Source organism: Malaclemys terrapin, chromosome 8 (assembly GCF_027887155.1).
Source record: "Malaclemys terrapin pileata isolate rMalTer1 chromosome 8, rMalTer1.hap1, whole genome shotgun sequence".
Taxonomy (NCBI): domain Eukaryota; kingdom Metazoa; phylum Chordata; order Testudines; family Emydidae; genus Malaclemys; species Malaclemys terrapin.
The window spans coordinates 42,515,293-42,536,873 of NC_071512.1; the positions used below are offsets into that span (position 1 = coordinate 42,515,293).

A 21,581-nucleotide genomic window follows, 5' to 3' on the forward strand; every position below is an offset into this window, starting at 1 on the left:
GGGCAGCCCTGTGGGTTTCAAAGGCCGTTCAGCTGCAGGTGAGGGCCAGGCTAGCTCATCTTGAGACAGACTCTCCCTGCAACCCTAACCATGGCTCCCTGGAGCCTCCAGTGAAACAAGGGTTTCTGGGTATGTCCACACTACAGTTAGGCAGCAGCCCGTGTGTGTGGCTGGCCCCCTGCCAGGCAGCCCATGCAGGGCTGTTAAATTTGCAATGTAGATGCTGGGCTCTTGCATCCTCTCACCTCACAGGGTCCTAGAGCCCAGACTCCAGCCCAAGCCCAAATGCCTACACTGCAAACAGCCCCTTAGCCTGGCCCTGCAACCCATGTCATCTGGCAGGGGCCAGCTGCGGGGTTTTAACTGCAGAGTAGACAGACCCATTGAGACCTGAGACCTGGAGCTGATTTTCCCCCCGCAGCAGTGTGCCTTGACCTCTAGGTCCATGGCCGACCCTGAGCATCAGAGAATGCAGGGCCCTGCTCCAGAAGAGCTCTGCCTAGCCCAGCCCAGGCCACAGCAGTCTGGACAATTCCTTGCTGCATTTACATTCCTGCTGAGCTGCATAGATCTGCATGAGGGTTGTAGCCTAGGGTTACCATATCTATTAAATAAAAAAAGAGGACCCTCCACGGGCCCTGGCCCCGCCCCTTTCCCCACCCCCAGCCCCGCCCCAACTCCGTCCCTTCCCCGCCCTAACTCCGCCCCCTCCTCCCTCCCACTCCCAGCCACAGGGAAAGGGCTGCCCGAGCGCTACCGGCTTCACGGTTTGCCGGGCAGCCCCCAGACCCTGCGCCCCCGGCCGGCGCTTGCCCAGCGCAGCTGGAGCCCGGGAGGGGAAGCGCCCAGCAAACCGTGAAGCCGGTAGCACTTGGGCTTCGGGGAGGAGCAGAGCAGCCGCGGCTGGAGGCTCTGCTCCTCCCCTGACTCTTCGGCTCTGTTTAAGAGCCAGGCTGCCCGAGTGCTACCGGCTTCGGGCAGCCCCCATGCCTCCGGACCCTGCGCCCCGGGCCGGGCACTTCCCCTCCCGGGATCCGGCGGCGCAGGGTCCGGAGGTATGGAGGCTGCCCAAAGCCCGTAGCGCTCGGCTCTTAAACAGAGCCGAAGAGTAGGGGAGGAGCAGAGCAGCTGCGGCTGGAGGCTCTGCTCCTCCCCTGACTCTTCGGCTCTGTTTAAGAGCCGAGCTGCCCCAGCACTACCAGCTTCGGGCAGCCCCCGTGCCTCTGGACCCTGCACCGCCGGAGCCCGGCAAGAGGGCTGCCTGAAGCCCATAGCGCTCGGGCAGCTCGGTTCTTAAACAGAGCCGAAGAGTCAGGGGAGGAGCAGAGATGCCATTTTCCCGGACATGTTCGGCTTTTTGGCAGTTCCCCCCGGACGGGGGTTTGAGTGCCGAAAAGCCGGACATGTCCGGGAAAAAGAGGACATATGGTAACCCTATTGTAGCCAGGACCCTGTCCCCAGCTCAGGCGACAAGGGCAGTTGATACCCATGATATTTCACTGGCCCACACACCCCACAGAGCAAACAAGCCCTCAGCGCTTGTCAGGTGTGAGACCTAGACAGTGGGATCAATGCACTCTGCACACATTAGCCAGCCCCTGACTGTCAGTCCTAGTAAGCTGGCCGGGCTGAGCTAAGCTGTGTGTCCCTCTGGCCCCTGGGATGTGGCATCCCATCGTGTGCCTCCACACAATGGGGCCAGCAGTGCTGGGGGCTGTTGGTGCTGCCTGCCCCTGCCCATAGCACAGGGGATTGGCTTGCAGTGCAGTGAGGTTCCCGGAACGCTATGGGTGACTCGCTGCAGGGGCAGCTGGGCTGGGGGCAGGGCATGTGGCTTGGGGAAGGATGTCTGCGGGTTCCCTGATGCCCCTGGCACAGTGCATATGGGGGGGGGGCAGCTCTACTCCTTCCTTCAGTCCCACAGCTCTTGCTGTCTCCCTGACTTCTCTTCTGAGCTGCCTCCCCTCAAACTGACTGGTGCCGTGGCCCAACTGGATCTGCCAGGTCCTCTCCCTCCCGCCAGGCTGTCCCTGCTGAATTCCCTTCCTCCATTCGGGGTGACCTCGGGCTCTCTCCTCCTGTGATATACCCAACTCCCACCCCTCAACCGTGGCTAAGATCAGACCTATCCCCTTGTCTAGGCCCACACTGAGGCCCGCCCGCATCATCATAACCCAACGTCCACTTGTCCCTGCAGCCATTCAGAACCCTCCCTCCACCTCCACCCGGTTTCAGACCCCTCCTCTGCCTGCTCCTCCCTTCCTGCATCAAGGCCAAGCTCCTTGGCTGTGCCTCCAGGGCTCTGCCACTTCTGGCTTATCTGCCCGTGTCCATTTCCATCCCACCCTTCCCAGCACACCAACCTCTCACACAAACCCCTCCACATGGCCCCCTGTGCATGCACTGCTGCCTGCACAGCCCCGCTTGGCCCTGGCACGCCGGGGCTCTAACAACCACACTGGCAGCACCTGGGCCATGGCCACTTGTGTCTGTTGCGTCTGTTGCTGCAGAAGCTGCCGGAGAAACTGCATTTGGTGATGAGCGGAGAGAGGGGTCCCCAGGTCTGGCAGCTGGGAGGAGGAGGGGAGCAGCAGCTTGGGCGATGCAGTCAGGATACTCTCAGAGTGGAGGGAGTCCTGGAAAATATAGAGAAAAGCAAAGCCTGATCCACTCTGTGTGCTGCCCTTCAGCATGCCTGACTAACCTAATTGCCTTCTATGAGGAGATAACTGGGTCTGTGGATGAGGGGAAAGCAGTGGATGTTTTATTCCTTGACTTTAGCAAAGCTTTTGATACAGTCTCCCACAGTATTCTTGCCAGCAAGTTAAAGAAGTATGGGCTGGATGAATGGACTATAAGGTGGATAGAAAGCTGGCTAGATCGTAGGGCTCAACAGGTAGTAATCAATGGCTCCATGTCTAGTTGGCAGCCGGTATCAAGTGGAGTGTCCCAAAGGTCAGTCCTGGGGCTGGTTTTGTTCAGTATCTTTATTAATGATCTGGAGGAAGGCATGGATTGCACCCTCAGCAAGTTTGCAGATGACACTAAACTGGGAGGAGTGGTAGGTACGCTGGAGTGTAGAGATAGCATACAGAGGGACCTAGACAAATTAGAGGATTGGGCCAAAAGAAATCTGATGAGGTTCAACAAGGACAAGTGCAGAGTCCTGCTCTTAGGACGGAAGATTCCCATGCACTGTTACAGACTAGGGACCGAGTGGCTAGGCAGCAGTTCTGCAGAAAAGGACCTAGGGGTTACAGTGGACGAGAAGCTGGATATGAGTCAACAGTGTGCCCTTGTTGCCAAGAAGGCTAACGGCATTTTGGGCTGTATAAGTAGGGGCATTGCCAGCAGATCGAGGGATGTGATCATTCCCCTCTATTCGACATTGGAGAGGCCTCATCTGGAGTACTGTGTCCAGTTTTGGGCCCCACACTACAAGAAGGATGTGGAAAAATTGGAAAGTCCAGCAGAGGGCAACAAAAATGATTAGGGGGCTGGAGCACATGAGTTATGAGGAGAGGCTGAGGGAACTGGGATTGTTTAGTATGCAGAAGAGAAGAATGAGTGGGGATTTGATAGCTGCTTTCAACTACCTGAAAGGGGGTTCCAAAGAGGATGGACTCAGCAGTAGCAGATGACAGAACAAGGAGTAATGGTCTCAAGTTGCAGTGGGGGAGGTTTAGGTTGGATATTAGGAAAAACTTTTTCACTAGGAGGGTGGTGAAGCACTGGAATGGGTTACCTAGGGAGGTGGTGGAATCTCCATCCTTAGAGGTTTTTAAGGCCTGGCTTGACAAAGCCCTTGCTGGGATGATTTAGTTGGGGATTAGGTCCTGCTTTGAGCAGGGGGTTGGACTAGATGACCTCCTGAGGTCCCTTCCAACCCTGATATTCTATGATTCTATGATTCAGTCACACAGCTCTGCAGTTCCAAAGCATCACACAGCTGTAGGCTAATGCGTTGGAGCCAGAACAGCCATAGGGAACTTAGTCTCTAACCCCAGTTACACCTCCGACTTCAGTGCAAGCTAGGAGCCTAAGGAACTGACCTTCCTCAGCAGCAGCTCTGTCCTCCAGCTGGGCGCAGAGCAGCCCACTGGCCAGGCCAGCAGGAGGCAGAAACCCTGTAACGGACTGTGATACCTAGGTGCTCGCTCTCCCTGACACTGGGGCCGGCTCTGTGGTTCAGGCTGACTTTGCTCCAGCAGGTGCTCCCAGCAGGATTCTTCTGCCCCCTGAATGGCCACTTGGCCTGGTGAGCTGCCCTGAGCACGACGCTCTCAGCCTGAGTCACCTGAGTGCACAGAGCCAGCGGCCGCCAACACATGCTCCAAAGCTAGAGTCAGAAGGGTGGCCCCAACCTCACTTGGGGTGGGTAGAGGTCAGAGATTTGCACCTCGGCTCACAGCTTTGCCCTAGTTGCCAGCAGCTTCCAGGGGTGGGGGCAGGAGGCAGCTCCCCGTGTGAGCCCTCCTCAGCAACCCGTTTCTTCACCTTCTGGCTTGTGAGCCCTTGAGTTCCCTAGGTTGGGTTTTCTGACCTTCTTCTGCAACCCAGGTGGCCAGACACTTCCTCTTCTGAACAAATGGAAGCTGAGACTGTCATGCATTCATGGGCCTCCAGGAGCTGGGGCTTTACAAACACACCAAATAGCGATAAAATGGCAAGACCTGGTACCACTGGCAAGATGCTCCCTGGGGACTGGCTCCCAGACAGGCTCTTGGTGTCTCACGGCTATGTGTAATGCTGACACACTCAGTTGTTGGTGGCCAGGATCAAACATAGCTCTTTTAGCCAAGGCTGTAGCTAGCTCATCACTCTTTAGCTCAGTGGTTCTCAACCAGGAGCACCCCTGGAGTACTCAGAGGTCTTCCAGGGAGTACATCAACTCATCTAGGTCAGTGTTCTCAACCTGGGGGTTGCAGGATGGGTTTAGAGGGGTCACAAGTGCTGGGCTGGCGTTAGGGGTGGACACCACACCATAGGGGGCCCTGTAATGCTGTTACGTGCTTCAGCACCTGGCAGCAGGGCTCAGGCTCCAGGGGTACAGTAGTCTGGAAAGGTTGAGAACCGCTGCTCTAGCTGGTATAGGTGCCACAAGAGTGGGACAGAGTGCCACACCAAGCAGGCCTGGATCACATAGGCAGCACCCTGGCTCTTCATGCCAGCCGCACAGAAGCTCACTCTGCTGGCTCTGTGACATGCTATATCGCACCATTCCTCTCTCCTCCTGCACTTTGGGCAGCAGTGGGACTGCCCTGCCCTGGGTTGAACAGACAGCCCCCAGCCTTGGAAGAGCCATATGGGTCCTACCTCCCCTGACCCCATGGCACCCCACTAATGACACAGGTGTCAAGCCTCAATGCATGTGGCCTTACTCACAAGAGGCTCACTGCTGGGAGCACCAGTGCGAAGGGCTCCACAGCCTCTGGTGCACTGGGAGAGCAGTTCTAAGCAGCACAGTGCGGTGGTCACAGGCTCCGCCCCCCACTCCCCATGAGGGAAAGGGAGAGCCAGGAATGACAGGGGGGCCACTGGCAGAGCCCAGCAGAGCCGCGTGCTCATAAGCTGGGGATTCACATGGCGCTTTCCCTACCAGACAAACCACATAGCCAGCTGTGTGGCTACGTCGGTGCCATGAGCACGGGGCCCATGCACCTGCACCCCGACTGTTCAACTCTCATGCCCCGAGGGTGGCCATTCTAGGGGATGCAAGGCAGGCAGGAGCGATGGGACCGTCCCCTCATCAATACCTCTCTGTGTGCCAGAGCACTGCTGTCTGACAGGGAAGGACTTGGGCCCACTGGCTAGAGAAGGGGACTGGGAACCAGAACGTCTGGCTTCTATTCCCAGTACTGCTACCAACTTGTCATGTGAGCCACGGCCCCTCCATGCCTCGGTTTCCCCACACTCCAGTGGGTACTCATGTACCTTGGATGATGTTTGTGTGACTGAATTAGGGCATGCTTGTACAGTGCTGTGTGAGCTACGAGAAGAGGGACTGGGGAGGGGAGAGGTTTATCATCCTGGGGAGCCCCTGGTTCTCTGAACCCCCCTTGCAAGATGGTGCTCTGGCCAACTCTTCCCTTGCCATGGCACTCACTCAATCCTGATGTGCCCTGGACGAGGACCTGGCCTCAGCTTTGGCAGGGCTGAGCGGGTGGGACAAATGTGCAGCACCACAGCTAGGCGGGTTAGCAGCACGGCTGCCTGCTCACAGGGATGGTTCTGGGATGCTCTGAGTCTCTGCAGGGTGAGTGGAAAGCCAATGTCCTAGGCTGCACTGGGGACCCAACAGAGGAGTGGCTGTGGCCTGGTCTCTGAAGCACAAGCAGAACTCCTGGGTAAAGGGCGGCTCTGCTCTGCTGGCCTCTGACAATGCCCAGATGTGCTGGGTTAATGCACCAGGCGATCCTCTCCTGCCAGCAGCTGTGCACTGCCTGCACGGGCTGTGTGGTCAGGCAGAGGGAGATGTAGCTCCACTCCTGCTGCTTTCCCTGGGAAACTAACATTGCTCCATTCCCAGGACATGCCACTGCCAACGGGAGAGAGGGGGCGACACAGGGACTAGTTTGTGTTTGGACTGCAGCAGTGCAGGACACAGCGCTGGGAGCTCTGGGTGAGAACAGGATGAGGGGGAGCCAATGACTATGAGCTTCTTTTATTGTCGGGGGGCTAACTGGATGGGGGGGGGGGAGTTGGAGAGATGGGATCAAGGAATGGCCACTGCCCCTAATAGAGAGTAACGAAGCATGATAGCTGGACTCCCACCCTGCGCTGCCCCTGCCCAGCACACCCCGCAGCAGGAGCCGGGCACTGCCACCCTCAGGGACCAGAGCTGGGTCTGCCATCTGAAGAGCCACAGCCTGTGTCCTCAGGGCTCAGCATGTCCCGGGGGTTTCAGGGCTCTGCGCTGACCAGCAATGGGGAAAGGTGTGTGTTTGCTGGAGACACCGTGGTGCCTAGGTTCCCCCTCTCTGGGTGTGGGGCACACACACTAGCTCTTAAAGTGGGAGTGCACAGAGGAGAGTGAACCTGGCTTCCTCCAGGGCCCCAGCAAAGGCAATTCGCCCTGGTCTGTGGGACGGCTCATGGAAGAGGCATTTCCCATGTTGTGGGGTCTGGTCAGCCCCTCGGCTCCCCTTGTTAATGCCTTGGCAGAGTGGGGGGGATGCCAGCTGCTGTCACAAGTACACGTGCTGTTGTACCAGCTTCAGGATCATGGTGTGCCCCCCCCCATCTGATCACCCCACAGAGCTGCCACAGGTTGTTCCAGACCCATATCTAGACATGAGCTCCCTCCCTACCCCACTGGAAGGCAGCATGAAACCCAAAGGTCTCTCTGAGTCGGGTGGGGGGGGAAGTGACTCCCATGTGAGCCACAAGGGGAGAGTGTGGGGAGCTCTGGGGCTGCTGTGGGGAGAGAGCAGGGCACCCCCAGGCACAGACCCACGTCCTGCCCCCAAAGCCACCGAGCAATGCCACTTGGACACACTCTTGGGAAGCCACGCTATCTGCGGGGACCCAAGACCTGTATCAGGGCTCAAGGGCCACCTTTGGGGCACAGCTGCTCTTGGCTGGGGCTGGCGTACCTTGGTGTCCGGAGAGTGCCCCAAGTCCTTCCCCACGGCGTCGAGGTCTGTCACCCCCCGGCTGAACTCCAGGGTGCTGCTCCCTGGTGGAGGGATCTCCACTGCGTCGATATCGGTCTCCTCTGCGGGGACAGCTGCCTTCTCAGCTCTGGCTGGGTGACAGGCTGGGAGGGGGCAGCAATGGCATGGTCAGAGGTGAGATGGGACAACAGCAACTCTGCCCCAGTCCAGCTCCCCGGGGCTGAGAGAATGCAAGCTTGGCTAGCAAACAAGGCCCATTCCTCCTTGTGGGGGAAGCACCTGAACACCTGCCATGGGTCACGCATCCCTAGCTGGCAGCCCTGGCTGATGCGCCCTATGGGGCTGAAGCCCTGAGCCCCACCTCTCTGCTAGACAGAAGCCAGAGGCGACACATGGGGGGTCATGTGGGGTCACATCCCCCACCCTCAATTTTTGCCAGGATTTGCTAGCCCCACTTGGTCACATGGTGCCGCTGGGCCCCCTCCCTGCATGGCAGCTGCTGGAACTGGCAGCCGGGGGCTGTGGCCTAAGGAGAGGCAGCGGCTAAGAGCTGGGAGCTGCAGGGAGAACTGATGCTTTTGCTGGGGCCTCTCCATGTGGAGCTAACACCTGGGAGCTGCAGGGTGGGGCCGTTGAGGGTAAGAGGGAGGGTGTGCCTGGAGGAGTGACTCAAGCTGTTGAGTGGAGGCCTGACCTTTAAATTGTGCCCCCCTCACTCTCAGCAGGCACCAGTCACCTCTGGCAGAAGCTCCTAGCCCCACCACCCTGCTGCAGGGCAGAATCCCCAAGGCCCCTCTCCCCCCAGTCTGGTAGGTGGTGAATGGAGGGCTCTGCAAGCCACACTTTAATGGTAAAAGAGCCGGATGTGGCTCACGAGCCATGGTTTGGCCACCCCTGGCATATAGCATGTCAATCCACAGGATGCCTTCCCCCAAGCCTGTAGGGCCCCCGGACTGCCCCTGCCACTCCAGTGAGACCCCTGCATTCTGCGCGGCAGAGGGAGCGCTGGGGGCAGTGTTGGCTAAATTCCCGACCAGCTCCGTGGGATGCAGTGCTGATAATGCCATGGTGCCACAGTCTTGCTGTTATCTGATGCTCAGTTCCAGTCATTTTATGCTGGCCCACAGTATCCTGTTTTCAGTGTTTGCTGTGAGACGGCATAACTGCTTGGAGAAGGTGCCTGCAGGGACTGGGGCATGGGCAGTCAGACCTAGTGGATAGATTGGGCCTGGAACCAGAGCCAGAGTTAGGTGCCAAGCCAGGGGTCAGAGCCAGAGACAGTCAGGGGCAAGCCAGGGGTTGAAGTCGGAGTCAGCATCAGGGGTAGGGCATAGGAGCAGGACCAGGAGTGAGGCAGGAACTGGGCAGAGGTGGGGTCTGGGATAAGGAGGGCAGGGGGCAGGAACAGATTGGGAGGCAAGGTTCAGGGCAGCAGGCAGGGGACAGTGCAGCAGCAGTCAGCCAGGGATTGACCTAGTTGCTCAGACAACTTCCTGTTTCTGGTTTAAGTAGGGCATCCCAGCCAATCGGTGGGGCAGAAGTCTCCCCCAATCCGGAGCTTCGTGGGCCCTTTGTGAAGCAGAGCTTTGCTGGCCCGCTTTTGCAATCATTCAGGTGAGCTGATGGGTGGTGGTCGTGGTCTGAGCCCTGCCTGGGGACCCTCAGGTCTAGGTTCAAGGCCCAGGATCGCTCACATCAACCCCTCTCCTCGGAAGTAGGGGCTGGGTTTCCAGGCTGGTTTTTGTGGAAGGTGTTTACCAGGTCAGGAGAGTGGACATTCTTTGCTGAGTCCCAGGAGCTCTCTTTGGGACTGGCAAGCCATAAGATGCCAGAGTCTAACCCGTCTGATTCTGGCATCAAGGATCTCACGGAGAATATGCTCATCATGGTCATGAACATGTACTGGTGTGGGGTGATGGTTGGGAGTGGTGAGGGAATGGGTCCTGAATGTGGGGCTTCAGGAGTGATGTATGGAAAACTGGGTGTATTTGGAGAGAATGGGGCAAGTTGAGTTCAAAGATGACTGGGCTAATGTGCTGGAGAATGCGGTAGGGGCCAAAGAGCTGGTAGTCCAATTTATGAGATGGCTTGTTTGTGTGTATGTTTTTTGTTGAGAGCCATACCTTCTGGCCTAGCAAAAGGGCAGGCCCCTCCTGTCATTGACAGTCCACATGTTGTTTCTTTCTTCTAGGTGTCCTTCAGGTGAACTTTTAGGTCATCTTGGGTTTGACATATATTGTGTCTAGTCCAAGGCTGCTGGGTTGTGTGAAGTTGTGGTTAGCTCCAGGTAAAACCAAGGATGGAACCCATAGTTTGAAAAAAAAAAATGGCTTTGCACTGTAGAAGCATGTTCTGCGTTATTGTACGTGAACACTTCCTGAGGTAGCAGCAAGAACCCTTTGTTCTGGTGGAAGTTTATGTAGTGTTGAAGATACTGCTCCAGAATCTGGTTGGTTCTCTCCACTTGACCCTTTGTCTGAGGGTGGTAGGTGGAAGAGAGGCAGGAGCAGATGCCCAAAATCCAGAGAGCTTCTCACATAAAGTGGGAGATAAATCACACATCGTGCTCAGAGACCATGTGCTATGGGACGCCATGGAGGCAGACAACTTGGTCCACATAGAGCTGGGCAGTTTCCTGGGAGAAGGTTAGGCCAGTGCTGGGCTGAATGTGCCATCTTTGTGAGGTGGCCCACTACCGTCGGAATGCTAAAAAAACCACCGGACTTGGGTAGCTCTACTAGCAAATCTAAGGCAATGACTGTCCAGGGGCCGGGGGAGTCTCGAGGGACTGCAGGAGTTCAAGGGTTCTCAGGGTTTATTGTGCAGTGCCTTGGAGTGGGTACATACATTGCAACACAGGCCTGCATGTGAGGCCACCAGAAGATATGAGAGACAAGGCGCTGAGTTTTAAAACAGCCAAAATGTCCTGCCGGGGGCGTGGGAGGGTGTCATGGCATACTGGTAGGGCTGTAGTCCTTGGAGGCCTAGGGAGAACATATATATGCTCATTCAGTAGGTTTCCCTGTCTCGGACATCGTGGGGGTCCTTACTTATGGTTTTCTGCTCGACTGGAGGGACTCCCTGGGTGAAGGCTGATCATATGAAGGTGAGCAGATCTTGGTGGGGAGCCGTGCCCAGAAAATTCTGAGGCTTGAGGATGGAGGAGGTTTTTGGGTTCAAGTCTTTAAGATCAGCGTTCCTTCTGGGACAAAGTGTCAGCCTTGCTAGTTTGGGTTCCTGGATGACAGGAGATTGCAAAATCAAAGTGCAAAAAGAATAAAGCCCACCGAAGTTGTTGTTGGTTGGAGGCCTTGGCCCTATGCAGATATGTGAAGTTCTTATGATCGGGGTACACCTGGACAGACTATCGGGCCTCTGCTAGATAGTGGTGCCACTCTGCAAAGGCCGTCTTAATTGCCAGGAGTTCTTTGTCCAAAATTTCGAGACGTGTGGGTGCAGCAATCATTGAGGATTGTTCCTTTGGGGTAGAACCGCTTTGATCGTCAGGTTGGAAGCTCTTGCTTTGATGATGAAGGCTTATGTGGTGTCGGGATGGACCACTTTGGGAGTGGTGATAAACACAAGTTTTAATTGCTTGAAGGCCTGCTGGGCCTTTGGAGACCACAGGAACCTGGTGTTTTTGAGGAGCAAGGCAATGAGAGGGGCGATCCGCTACAAGAATTTTGGGATGAACCGATGATAGACGTTTGGGAACCCAGGAAAGGCTGTAGTTCATGAACGTTCCATGGTGCTCCCCCATTCGAGGACTGCCTTTATCTTGCGTGGGTCTATTTCAGTACCCGCGGGAGATAGGATGACTCTAGGAATTCTATGGAGGACTGATCAAAGGCACATTTTTCTAGCTTCATATAGAGACTGGACAGAACAGATGTGCGTGCTGTGTTGTTTGGCACTGTCTGAAAAGATCAGTATGTCACCACGTATTGGCCCACAATGTTCCAGAGCATATCATTAATAAATGCTGAAACATCGCAAGCATTTGTCAAACCAAAGGGCATCACGAGATATTCAAAGTGCCCATAGAGTGTTCGAATAGAGGGTTTCCATTTGTTCCCAGCTCTAACTTGTACTAGGTTGTGTGCCCCCTGGAGGGCTAGCTTTGTGTGTACCCAGGCGGTGCTCATGTGGTCCATTAGCTCGGGGATTGGTGGTAATGGGTATTGGTTTCTAATGGTGACTTGATTCAGGGCCTGATAGTCTGAGGCTTCCAACCTTTTTTTTTTAATAACAAAAAGGACTGGGGCTCCGGCAGGCAAAATGGATTTAGGAATAAAGCCCTTGGCTAGCTGGAGCAGAGTGTAGCCAGTTCGGGCTCCAACATGGTGTCCATACACCTGAATGTCTACCCCTGGTTGTAGCTCAACTGGGCAGCCATAGTCCCTGTGGGGGGCAAGGTGTCTGCAGGCGGTTTGACGATATCTTTGCAGTCGCTGTATTTGGATGGAAGTTGAGGACCGGAATCAGTGGGCGGCTCTGTGGGGCCAGCTACCCTGGTGTGCGACTGCTGTGGTCAAGAAGTGCTGCTGGCAGAATTGTGAGATTTTAGCTTGTGCCAGCTGAGAAGGGAGTTATGGTGGGCCAGCCACGAGCGACCCTGGATGAGGGGAAGTGCGGGGAATGGATGGCACCGCATGCAGGTCTCTCAATGACCTTGGATAGGAACGGTATCACTACCTGGTCTCTCGGCTCCTGGAAATGCAGGGGAGGAGAACAGGGCATGCAGGAGGAACATGTTCACTGGCTGTTCCTGCAGAAATGATTGATGGTGTAACAGTTCACAGCAAAATTCAAATTGTCAGCAGTAGGCTTCCGGGTCACCCCTCTGAGACGGGGGTGGGTGGGTAGTTCACAGCCCTCCAAATGATGATTTCAGGCTGTGAGCAGGCTCAGGATGCAGCCCTATCTCACTCTGTGCTCGGCTCACTTTCTGGAGAACTCTCCTCTGAGAAAGGCAGGCAGTCACCTTCTACAGAGTACAGCTGTGCAGCAGAGGGATTGCACAGCCAATCACTGGGCAGCAGGAGGGCAGGATACATGGGCCCTGGCCAGCATTAGGACAGGAGCGTGCAGCAGTGCTGGCCGACACTGAGGCTGTCAGTTGAGCTAAAGTATTTGCTGACATAACTCCTAGAGGAACAGCGTGAAGACTGTTGTTTGTGGGGCCCTTGTCTGACTGGACGTCAATGGGTTTGAGAGTATCCCTGCTGGGATGACTTTGACACCTAATGATGCTGTTTTGAGTTCAGTCCACTATAAGAGCTCAGAATTATGAGGAGGAGGAGCGGGAGAAAGAGGCGATGGGTCTGCAACGGGGCTGCCTGGCAGTGGGTCCCTGAGGGCACAGGTTTGTGCTTAAGGGACATCCCATGTAACACCTTGTCTCAGCACCGGCAGGGTGAGCAGGAGGGCGAGCAGACCTGAGAACCAAGCCATTCCTTGGGGTGATGGACAAGAGAGAAATGTATGCAGGGCCCAACCTGGCACATGGGGAAGAACACGCCAAACTGGCTCCGGCTTGACTCCTCATGAAATGCACTCGCTTAACCCTGGCGTGCTCCATGCCTAGGAGAGATGCCAATGCTCCTCAGTTCTGACTCGCAGCCCCCCTGCTATCTCAGCCCTGGGCTCCCCACTCCCAGCTCTGCTAATGCCCCTCAATCCTGACCCGCAGCCGCCCTGTTATTCCAGCCCTGGGCTTCCCACCCCAGCTCTGCTAATGCCCCTCAATCCTGACCTGCAGCCCCCCTCTACTTCAGCCCTGGGCTGCCTCCCTCCCCCACAGCTCTGCTGACGCCCCCCAAACCCAACCTGTGGTACACCCAAAATCCAGTCCGCAGAGATGACCCATGCCTGCTGATAGTGGGGGGCAACCCTGGAACAGCTCAAGTCACGCCCCCCGCCCCGGAAAGCAGCAGCATCTCCCTGCAGCTGCCAGCTGTTCCTCCTGCCTCTGCCTCTCCCTGCCCAGCTTGCAGGCTCAGCTGCCCCACAGAGAGGGGGTCCAACCGCACCATGTGACCGATCAATCTTGGGAGGCATGTGACTCCACATGCCCCCAACCCGTCACCTCTACCAGTCTGTGCCATCTCTGTCCATCATATGGGGAGGGGCATATCCCCTTTCCGAGATCCTCCCCGCCCCATGACACTGGCACTTGGCGCCTCCTCGGGAGACAAGCATGCCCCCTCCCCACACACTGCCGTATTGTAACCCCAGTGACCGGTGTAACTTCGTTTTCTCGGCCCCGGCTGAGGCAACTCCTCCGAGACTCTGTCGGCTCAGGAGCTGCTTGTTTGGTGCTCACTGCGACTCGGAGCAGAGAATTCCCCAGGGCCAGACCCAGGGCGGAGACGGAAGATCTGCTCGAGGCCAGGAATTGCTTTAATACGGTGTTCTCACTTTTACGTGTGCACAAAGTAAATGTTTATGGGCTGCAAATGAGAATCTCAGGGCTGCAGAGCTGGAAGGGCCCTCGATCCAGTCCCTTGCCCCATGTCAAGGCTGGACCAGGCACACCTAGACCATCCCCAACAGGGGCTTGTCTAATATGAGCACTTGCAGATGGCACAATCCGCAGCCCCGTGAACGGGCTCCCAGCAGGGCGGAAGGTCCATAGGACGAAGGCCAGGATGCCACTCCCATCTCTGGGTTCACATTCCAGAGGGAGAGGATGTGTGCACGCCTTGTTCTCACAGCCCTCCATTAGCGGGGGCAGAATGGCACTGTCAGACACCGCTGGCCTTCGCGCCCCTGTGGGGTCCCTGCACTACCCGGCACCTGTACATTGCTCCGGGGGGGGAGGGCGCCAACTCCGGGGGGGCAGCCCTCTCCCTGCGCGAGCCACAAAACACCTGCAGGCCAAGAGCATGACTGGAGACCATAGCCTGCCCTCAGCAGGAGTCTCGAGCACAGAGCCTCTCCCCGCCTGCTGCGGCTTACCTGGGCCACCCATGTCCTCGCTGTCACCATCCTCCTGCCCGTCCGCGTCCTGCTGGGTGTGCTGCAGGCTCAGCTTGTGGCAGACCTCGAAGGCCTGCCCCACGGTGCGGACGATGCGCATGGCCTGGCTCTGGGGCAGAGGAGAGAGGAGCTGTGATGATGGGCCGTAGGGATCGTGCACCAAACCGCTGCAGTTGCTGACAGCACGGGAGGCTTTGCTGACCAGAACCCCTGGGAGCATCCTGAGGCTGAGCCGGAGCCCTGGATGGCTCGAGGACCCAGGGCTCTGCAAAGGGCTGCGTCCCAGCCATCCCCTAGTCCAGGCACAAAGGGAGAGCTCTGATCTACCTTGGGGCCCTGTGGCATCATGGTCTCTAAGGCCTTGATCCAGCGAGGCTCCTAGGAACATGCCAAACTTTTAGCCCTGAGTGCTACCTCCAGAAAAGCTGCACTGGAGTTGGCAACAGTGGGTGATTTCTGTCTCGAATACCTCTGGCCCTCGCTGCACAGCTCTGCCCTCCACACAGTTCAGATCATGCCTCCACTGGCCTCTGGCCTTAGCTGGCGTTTGTCCAGCTTCGGCTCCAGGTGTCATTCTAAGCACTCTGCCCCTCGCTCGGTGGGTGCCGACTCCCAGCTGTCGAGGATCTCTAGGGATGTTAATTATCACACGGTTCCCGGTGCAGCCCCACAGCGCGATCCATTGCTGCCCATCCCCTCTCGGTGAGGGGCCCCACCTTGGTGCCCAGGGTAGGGTGAGGGGGGAGCAGCTGGGAGCTTTTCCTCGCTGCCCTGACAGGGAGGGGAGGGGAGAGGTGATGGCCACAGCTCTCTGAGAACAGCACGCCGGGGCAGCGTGGTCCTGCCCTAAGGGGTCTCACAGCCACATCAGCCTCATGCCCTGCACATCCAAACCAGCCGGCGTGGCCAGTCCCTTCAAGGCCTGGGGAATGACTGCTCTCCCAGAGCACAGCCCGAGCCTTGCAGCTCCTGTGCAATGGAGATAGCTTGGCTGCCCGCTGCACCCTCTGACCCATCAGTCACAGCATCAACACCTCTGTCCTGGCCGTGGTGAGTTGCGTCAGGTGCTGGGAGGGGAGAGAAGCAGTGAGGAGCCAGGGGATGGCTTCGCAGCCCAGGGCTGGCACTAGGATTTTTGCTGCCCCAAGCAAAAAAAATAAAAACCCTCTGTGACGTTATTGATATAATCTGGGACCATATAGATCATTGTTGCAACCAAGGTCCTGTAGTGGCATGCAAATCTTGTATAAAGGGGATCAAATGGGGTGTCTAAGACAAGGTTATGGTTTACTGGTTATGATTATGCTGTCTATATGTGTGTATCAATTTTGTAATTGAAGTTATAAATATTGGCTCTATACTGTCTGTATTTCAAACTTATGCTATGCTGCTGGGTGACATCCCAGACAAACTGGTGTTAGCTCTGCCTAGCCTGCTTGATGGCCCATTAAGGACCATCAGCTATACAATGGACCCATTGAGAGAAGGCAAATATGCCTTGAGTCTCAGCAAAGTATGCAGGAACTTGCCCATGTGACTCCAGACTCCATTTTGCTGTAATTTTCCACAGTAAGAACAAAGAGGTGTTCTTACACCTGGAAAAGACTATATAAGGCTAATGCCTCATCTCCATCTTGTCTTCAATCCTGCTTCATACCTCTGGAGGAACTTTGCTACAAGCTGAAGCTTTGAACAAAGGACTGAGGACCCATCCCAGCGGGGGATGTATTCCAGAGACTTGATTTGAACCTGCAGTTTATTCCATCGCTGCTGCAAGCCTGAACCAAGAACTTTGGCATTACTGTATGTTATTGATTCCATTTAACCAATTCTAACTCTCATCTCTATCTTTTTTCCTTTTATGAATAAACCTTTAGATTTTAGATTCTGAAGGATTGGCAACAGCGTGATTTGTGGGTAAGATCTGATTTGTATATTGACCTGGGTCTGGGGCTTGGTCCTTTGGGATCAGGAGAACCTTTTTCTTTTACTGGGGTATTGGTTTTCATAACCATTTGTCCCCATAACGAGTGGCACTGGTGGTAATACTGGGAAACTGGAGCGTCTAAGGAGATTGCTTGTGAGACTTGCGGTTAGCCAGTGGGGTGAGACCGAAGTCCTCCTAGTCTGGCTGGTTTGGTTTGCCTTAGAGGTGGAAAAACCCCAGCCTTGGGCTGTAACTGCCCCATTTGAGCAATTTGTCCTGAGTTGGCACTCTCAGTTGGGTTCCGCCAGAACCGCATCGTCACAGTGGCATAGTCGTGCTTGGATCCACAGAACCAGGTCAATTAAGCTTTGGGTCAAAACCCCACATTATCCAAATTTGAATTTTGGGATTGAGAGTTTGATTTGTTAAAGAAGAGTTGCAATGGGTGAGCAAAGAGCATATGAGGGCCTTGACAAAAAAGCCCTGAAAGATTTGTGTTCAGAAAAGGGGATAAGCTTTAGAAAGAAAGCTACAAATCAAGAACTGAGAGATCTGTAAATGGCCAGTGGTCAGAAGGCAGAAGCAATTGAAATGCAAAAGGCAGCAAGTAAACTGCAACTTGAGCATGAACAAAGACTGGCAGAAATTCGATTGCAGGAACTAGAAGCTGAGGCAAAAGTGCAAAGATTTCAGCTCCCAGTCAGAAAAGCAAGGGAAGAAAAGCAGAAATTGTATCCTCTTGAAAGTCCAGTTGATAACAATGTTGGTATGTTGTATAACTCTGAGCAGTTGTCTGGGTGTAACCAAATGTACCCCAATTCTGCCACCTTTTATGTAAATGGTTTTACTGTGTGTTCAGTAAAGAGTGGCTCCATAACTTGTGCCAATGCTCTGTATGGGAGTGGTAATGAAAAATTCACAGAGAATGTAAAAGTCAATGGTAAAAGCTGTTTAGGGCAAATTATGGCTTCTAACATCACTCTGGTTAAAGCAGATCTTGTCAAAGAGGAAGATTATTTACCAAATCAGAGTGTGAATGTTGTAGTCCTCTATGAGTTTACTGTCCGTGTGCCTTTAGCCAGAATCCACCTTGAATGGAATGGTGCTAAGCATGAAGTTATAGCTGGTGTAAAAAAGTTATTGCCTAAGGATCTTTTGATTGGGGAAAATGTTAAAGCTCTGTTCAGTCCAGGTAGTCAGTCACAGGACAGGAATGATCTTAAACCTGTGTCTATTGTGGGCAATGATTTGCCTGGGGAGGGTTGCTCCAAAGGTTTGTCTGAGAAGAGCTATTTGTCTGTAAATGAAGTTTCTGAATGTTGGTCTAGTGTCTCAGAAGTGAATCTGGAGTTAAATCAAGAGCAGCAAAATCTTATTGGGCAGGAAAATGTTTCTCTGGAGCAGATTAAAGTGGATGGTCAGGTGGAAGCCCTAACTGAGGAAGGAAAGGGTGGATTTTGGATGGGTGATGCATTGGTGGCTAGTACAGCTTGTAAAAGTGAACCTGAAAAGGGTAACTGTGATTTGCTGGCAGTGGCTCAGTGTCCTAAGAAGAGCAGTTTATCTGTTGGGAGTGGCAAGGTGCCTGGTAAGGAAGCTGCCCCACTCCCCCAGTCTTTGTCTGTAATCAGCCCTGTGTGCTGGGACAAAGGAGAGGAAGGCAGGAAAAGTTTGGAGGAGCCTGGGCAGCCTTGTGAGCTGATGGCTTTGTCTAGTCAGCAGTTTGGGAAGGCAGGGATAGTGGAAGATGAATGTCCCTATACCTTACCTGTTTCCTGTGTGGAGAATAGTGATAGTGAAGGAAATGTGCCTGTTTCTGTCAGGGGTATTGACTTGCCTATGGAGGAAGCTACCTCAGTCTCCAAGCAGTTGTCTGTGAACAGCCCTGTGTGCTGGGACAAGGGAAATGAAATCCCGAGCTGTGTGTCTGGTAAAAAAGGTGTCTCCAGCTCTTCTTTGTCTGTGGAGCAGACAGAAGGTGCCTTTCAGCCTGTGATGGTTGAGAATAGTGCAATTGTCTCAGAATTGGTTCTGAATTCAACTAAAGCCCAGGAAGGGAATGGTCCTAAGTCTGTGTCTGCTGGGGAGAATGGCACTGTAACTAAGTTGCATCCAGTTAGTGTCTTAGCAAAATCCCAGAGACCAGACAATTCTGGTGCTTATATTTTGCCTATTGCTAGTGTGTGGTTGGTAAAGGGTGTAGCAACTCTGTCTAATCCGGGTAATACCCTAGCCAGGGCACAAGGAGAGCATGAAGGTGATTTGGTTGTGTTATCTACTGATGGTGTGGAAACTTGTAGCAAGAAGGAAAGGATTCCTGAACTTGTGTGTGGCAAAGGGAAGGGAAATGTTTCTAACCTTTTATCTAGGAAATCTATGGGTTTGCCTGAAAGGGGATTGTGTAGAAATCTGCCTGATGGGCCAAAGGTGATCCTGGATGTAAGTAAGACCCAGAAAAAGTCTGTTGTTGCTCAGAAAAGTGTTCCTTTAGAGCAAGCCCCAGGTGAAGAGGGTAAGGGCAAAATTTCTGTGAGGGGTGATTTGCTGCTTAGAAAAGCTCCTGGGGAAAGGAATCCTCATGGTAATCTGTGCAAGCAGTTCCCTGAAACTGAAGGGTGTGAGAGTGATTTAATAAAGGAAGTTTCGGTTCCTAACGGCCAGAAATTTTCTGTTGTGAATGGATCCACTGACTTTCCTTTCGAAAGATCCAGTGTGGGTAGCTTTGAGAAGGTCTCAGATGGAGCAAAAGCTGTTAAGAAAGTTGAGCAACCCTATAACCAAGTGGCTGTGTTTGGCCAGCTTGTTGGGAAGACAATGGTGTTGGGACAGGACTGTCTCCATGCTAATTCTTTAAGTGAGCAGTCTGTGCTTCAGGGTCTGAGGACAGATTTGGTTACTGGTGTTTCAAAGCAGAACAGTTTTATGGCTAAATGCTTGAGGATGCAGGGGAGAGCAAGCAAACTCTCACCCTCAAACTCGTTGGATTTGTGTGGTATCTCTTTAAGACAGAGTCCAACCTTGGAAATGATAGCAGTTAAGGATATGAAAACTGGTGGACTGGCTTCTGTCTGTGGTAATGCAAATTACTTGTCTAGCTGGGAGGGGAAGGACTTGCTAATAGCTGTTAGCACAGAGAGCCCACCCCATCAGCCAGTGAATTCTGGTAAGCAAGAAAAATCAGGGTTTGATCCTGCAGGACAAGGAGGAAAGAGAAAACTGAATTTTGCAAAGGGAAGCAACAGGTTAACCCTAAAATGCCCAAACTCCAATGGTATTGAGCCAAAGGTGTGGCATGACACCCATAATTGTAGATGGACACTTGCAATGGATTTGTTGTTAATGCTAATGGTGATTTTGAAACTAATGTGTTGCTATTACCAAGAACTGTAAGAATGTACAATGTTCCTAATCTGTTGGAAAATCCCTTGAACATGTTAAAAGGAATACATGAAAACACACTTTATGTTAAAAGGCCTTGTTATACTGATGTTTCAGTTGATGCCTATAAACAGTATTGGAACTTTTCACAGGAGAAAAGACATTCCAGACCTAATGTGCTGTATGAGAAGGGAAACTAAGGCACACTACCATATTGCTTTCACGGCTAAATGCCAAGATTCCTGTACTATAAACATCATTAATATCTGCATTTATTTGATGTTAATTGGGTTCCAAACATTTGCCCGAGCTTGTATGAATAAAGTAGCGGTTTTCTTTAGCTCTTGGCAAGGTCACATGAGACATACCCAGGAACCATGCTGCAAGAGCAAATCCAATCCACTATTGTTCTAACCAAGTTTTACCTTGAGTTTGTAAAGAGGTTCAATCATGTTGTTGAACACAATTTTGATAAACCATTTCTGTTATACTCTGATATGGCTTCTAACCCCAATACTAGCCGAGGAGGTACGCTAAGTGCTGCATTAGGGGGGCTGTGTTGGTGAGTATCTGAGTGCCTGCTGCTGGGACAGTTGGTCAGTTTGACCGTGTGCTTGATTGCTTGCTTGTTTGTTTGAAAAGTGTGAATTGGGAGTGCTTTGTTCCAGCTGGGCCTTGAGTGGGCCTGACTGGTATATAAGGGCAGTCAGCAGCGAACCAGCTGAGCGGCGAACAGCAGAGGCTAACAGCGGGAGTTTGCCTAGGGAGAGCGCACTAAGGCTTCCATCTGCAGGTTTCTCCGAGTAGTTCCTGCAACAGTTGAGGAAGCTCCTAAGAGGACGGTGATATGGAAGGTGAGCGATCAGCTGTTGTAACCTGCACAGGTTGTGCCATGTTTGTCTTTCTTCCGCAGGACAGAAGTGACTTTGTCTGTACAAAGTGCAAGCTGGTCTCCATATTGGAGGAGAAGGTTCGAGGGCTGGAGAAACAAGTATCGACTCTGCGTTGCATAAGGGAAAATGAAGATTTCCTGGACAGACGTCAGGAGATGCTTCTACGGCCACAATGTTCTGAAGATTCAGAGCAGGCGCAGCAGGGACAGAAGGATTGTGAGGAGGTTTGGCAGCATGTGACCTCCAGAAGAAGAAAGAGGAGCGTCCATGCACCAGCAATGGAGATACAGGTGAGCAATCGTTTCCATGTTCTCTCTACAGGCGCTAATGCGGAGAGTGGACTAGATGGCCCATCTGAGGGAAGGGAGCAGAAGGAGACTCCACCGATTGGAAGGCAAAAGATGCACTGTCCTAGGGATGGGGGTTCCACGACCACCACTCCCAAGAGGAGGAGGAGGGTGGTGGTGGTCGGGGACTCCCTCCTCAGGGGGACTGAGTCATCTATCTGCCGCCCTGACCGGGAAAACCGAGAGGTCTGCTGCTTGCCAGGAGCTAGGATACACGATGTGACGGAGAGACTGCCGAGACTCATCAAGCCCTCGGATCGCTACCCCTTCCTGCTTCTCCACGTGGGCACCAATGATACTGCCAAGAATGACCTTGAGCGGATCACTGCAGACTACGTGGCTCTGGGAAGAAGGATAAAGGAGTTTGAGGCGCAAGTGGTGTTCTCGTCCATCCTCCCTGTGCAAGGAAAAGGCCGGGGTAGAGACCGTCGAATCGTGG

At 53.9% G+C, this 21,581-nt stretch overlaps 1 protein-coding gene across 4 annotated transcripts in view; it reads right to left on the reverse strand.

Annotated features, from left to right (window-relative positions):
* NOS1AP (nitric oxide synthase 1 adaptor protein) overlaps positions 1–21,581 on the reverse strand; it is a 210,510-nt gene that overhangs the window by 35,454 nt on the left and 153,475 nt on the right. For all 4 annotated transcript variants that reach the window (XM_054037311.1, XM_054037310.1, XM_054037309.1 and 1 more), the window contains 3 exons: positions 14,577–14,706; positions 7,596–7,759; positions 2,469–2,636 (listed from right to left, as the gene is read on the reverse strand). In XM_054037311.1, coding sequence (XP_053893286.1) covers positions 2,469–2,636; positions 7,596–7,759; positions 14,577–14,706 — 462 coding nt within the window. The remainder of the gene's footprint in view (positions 1–2,468; positions 2,637–7,595; positions 7,760–14,576; positions 14,707–21,581) is intronic.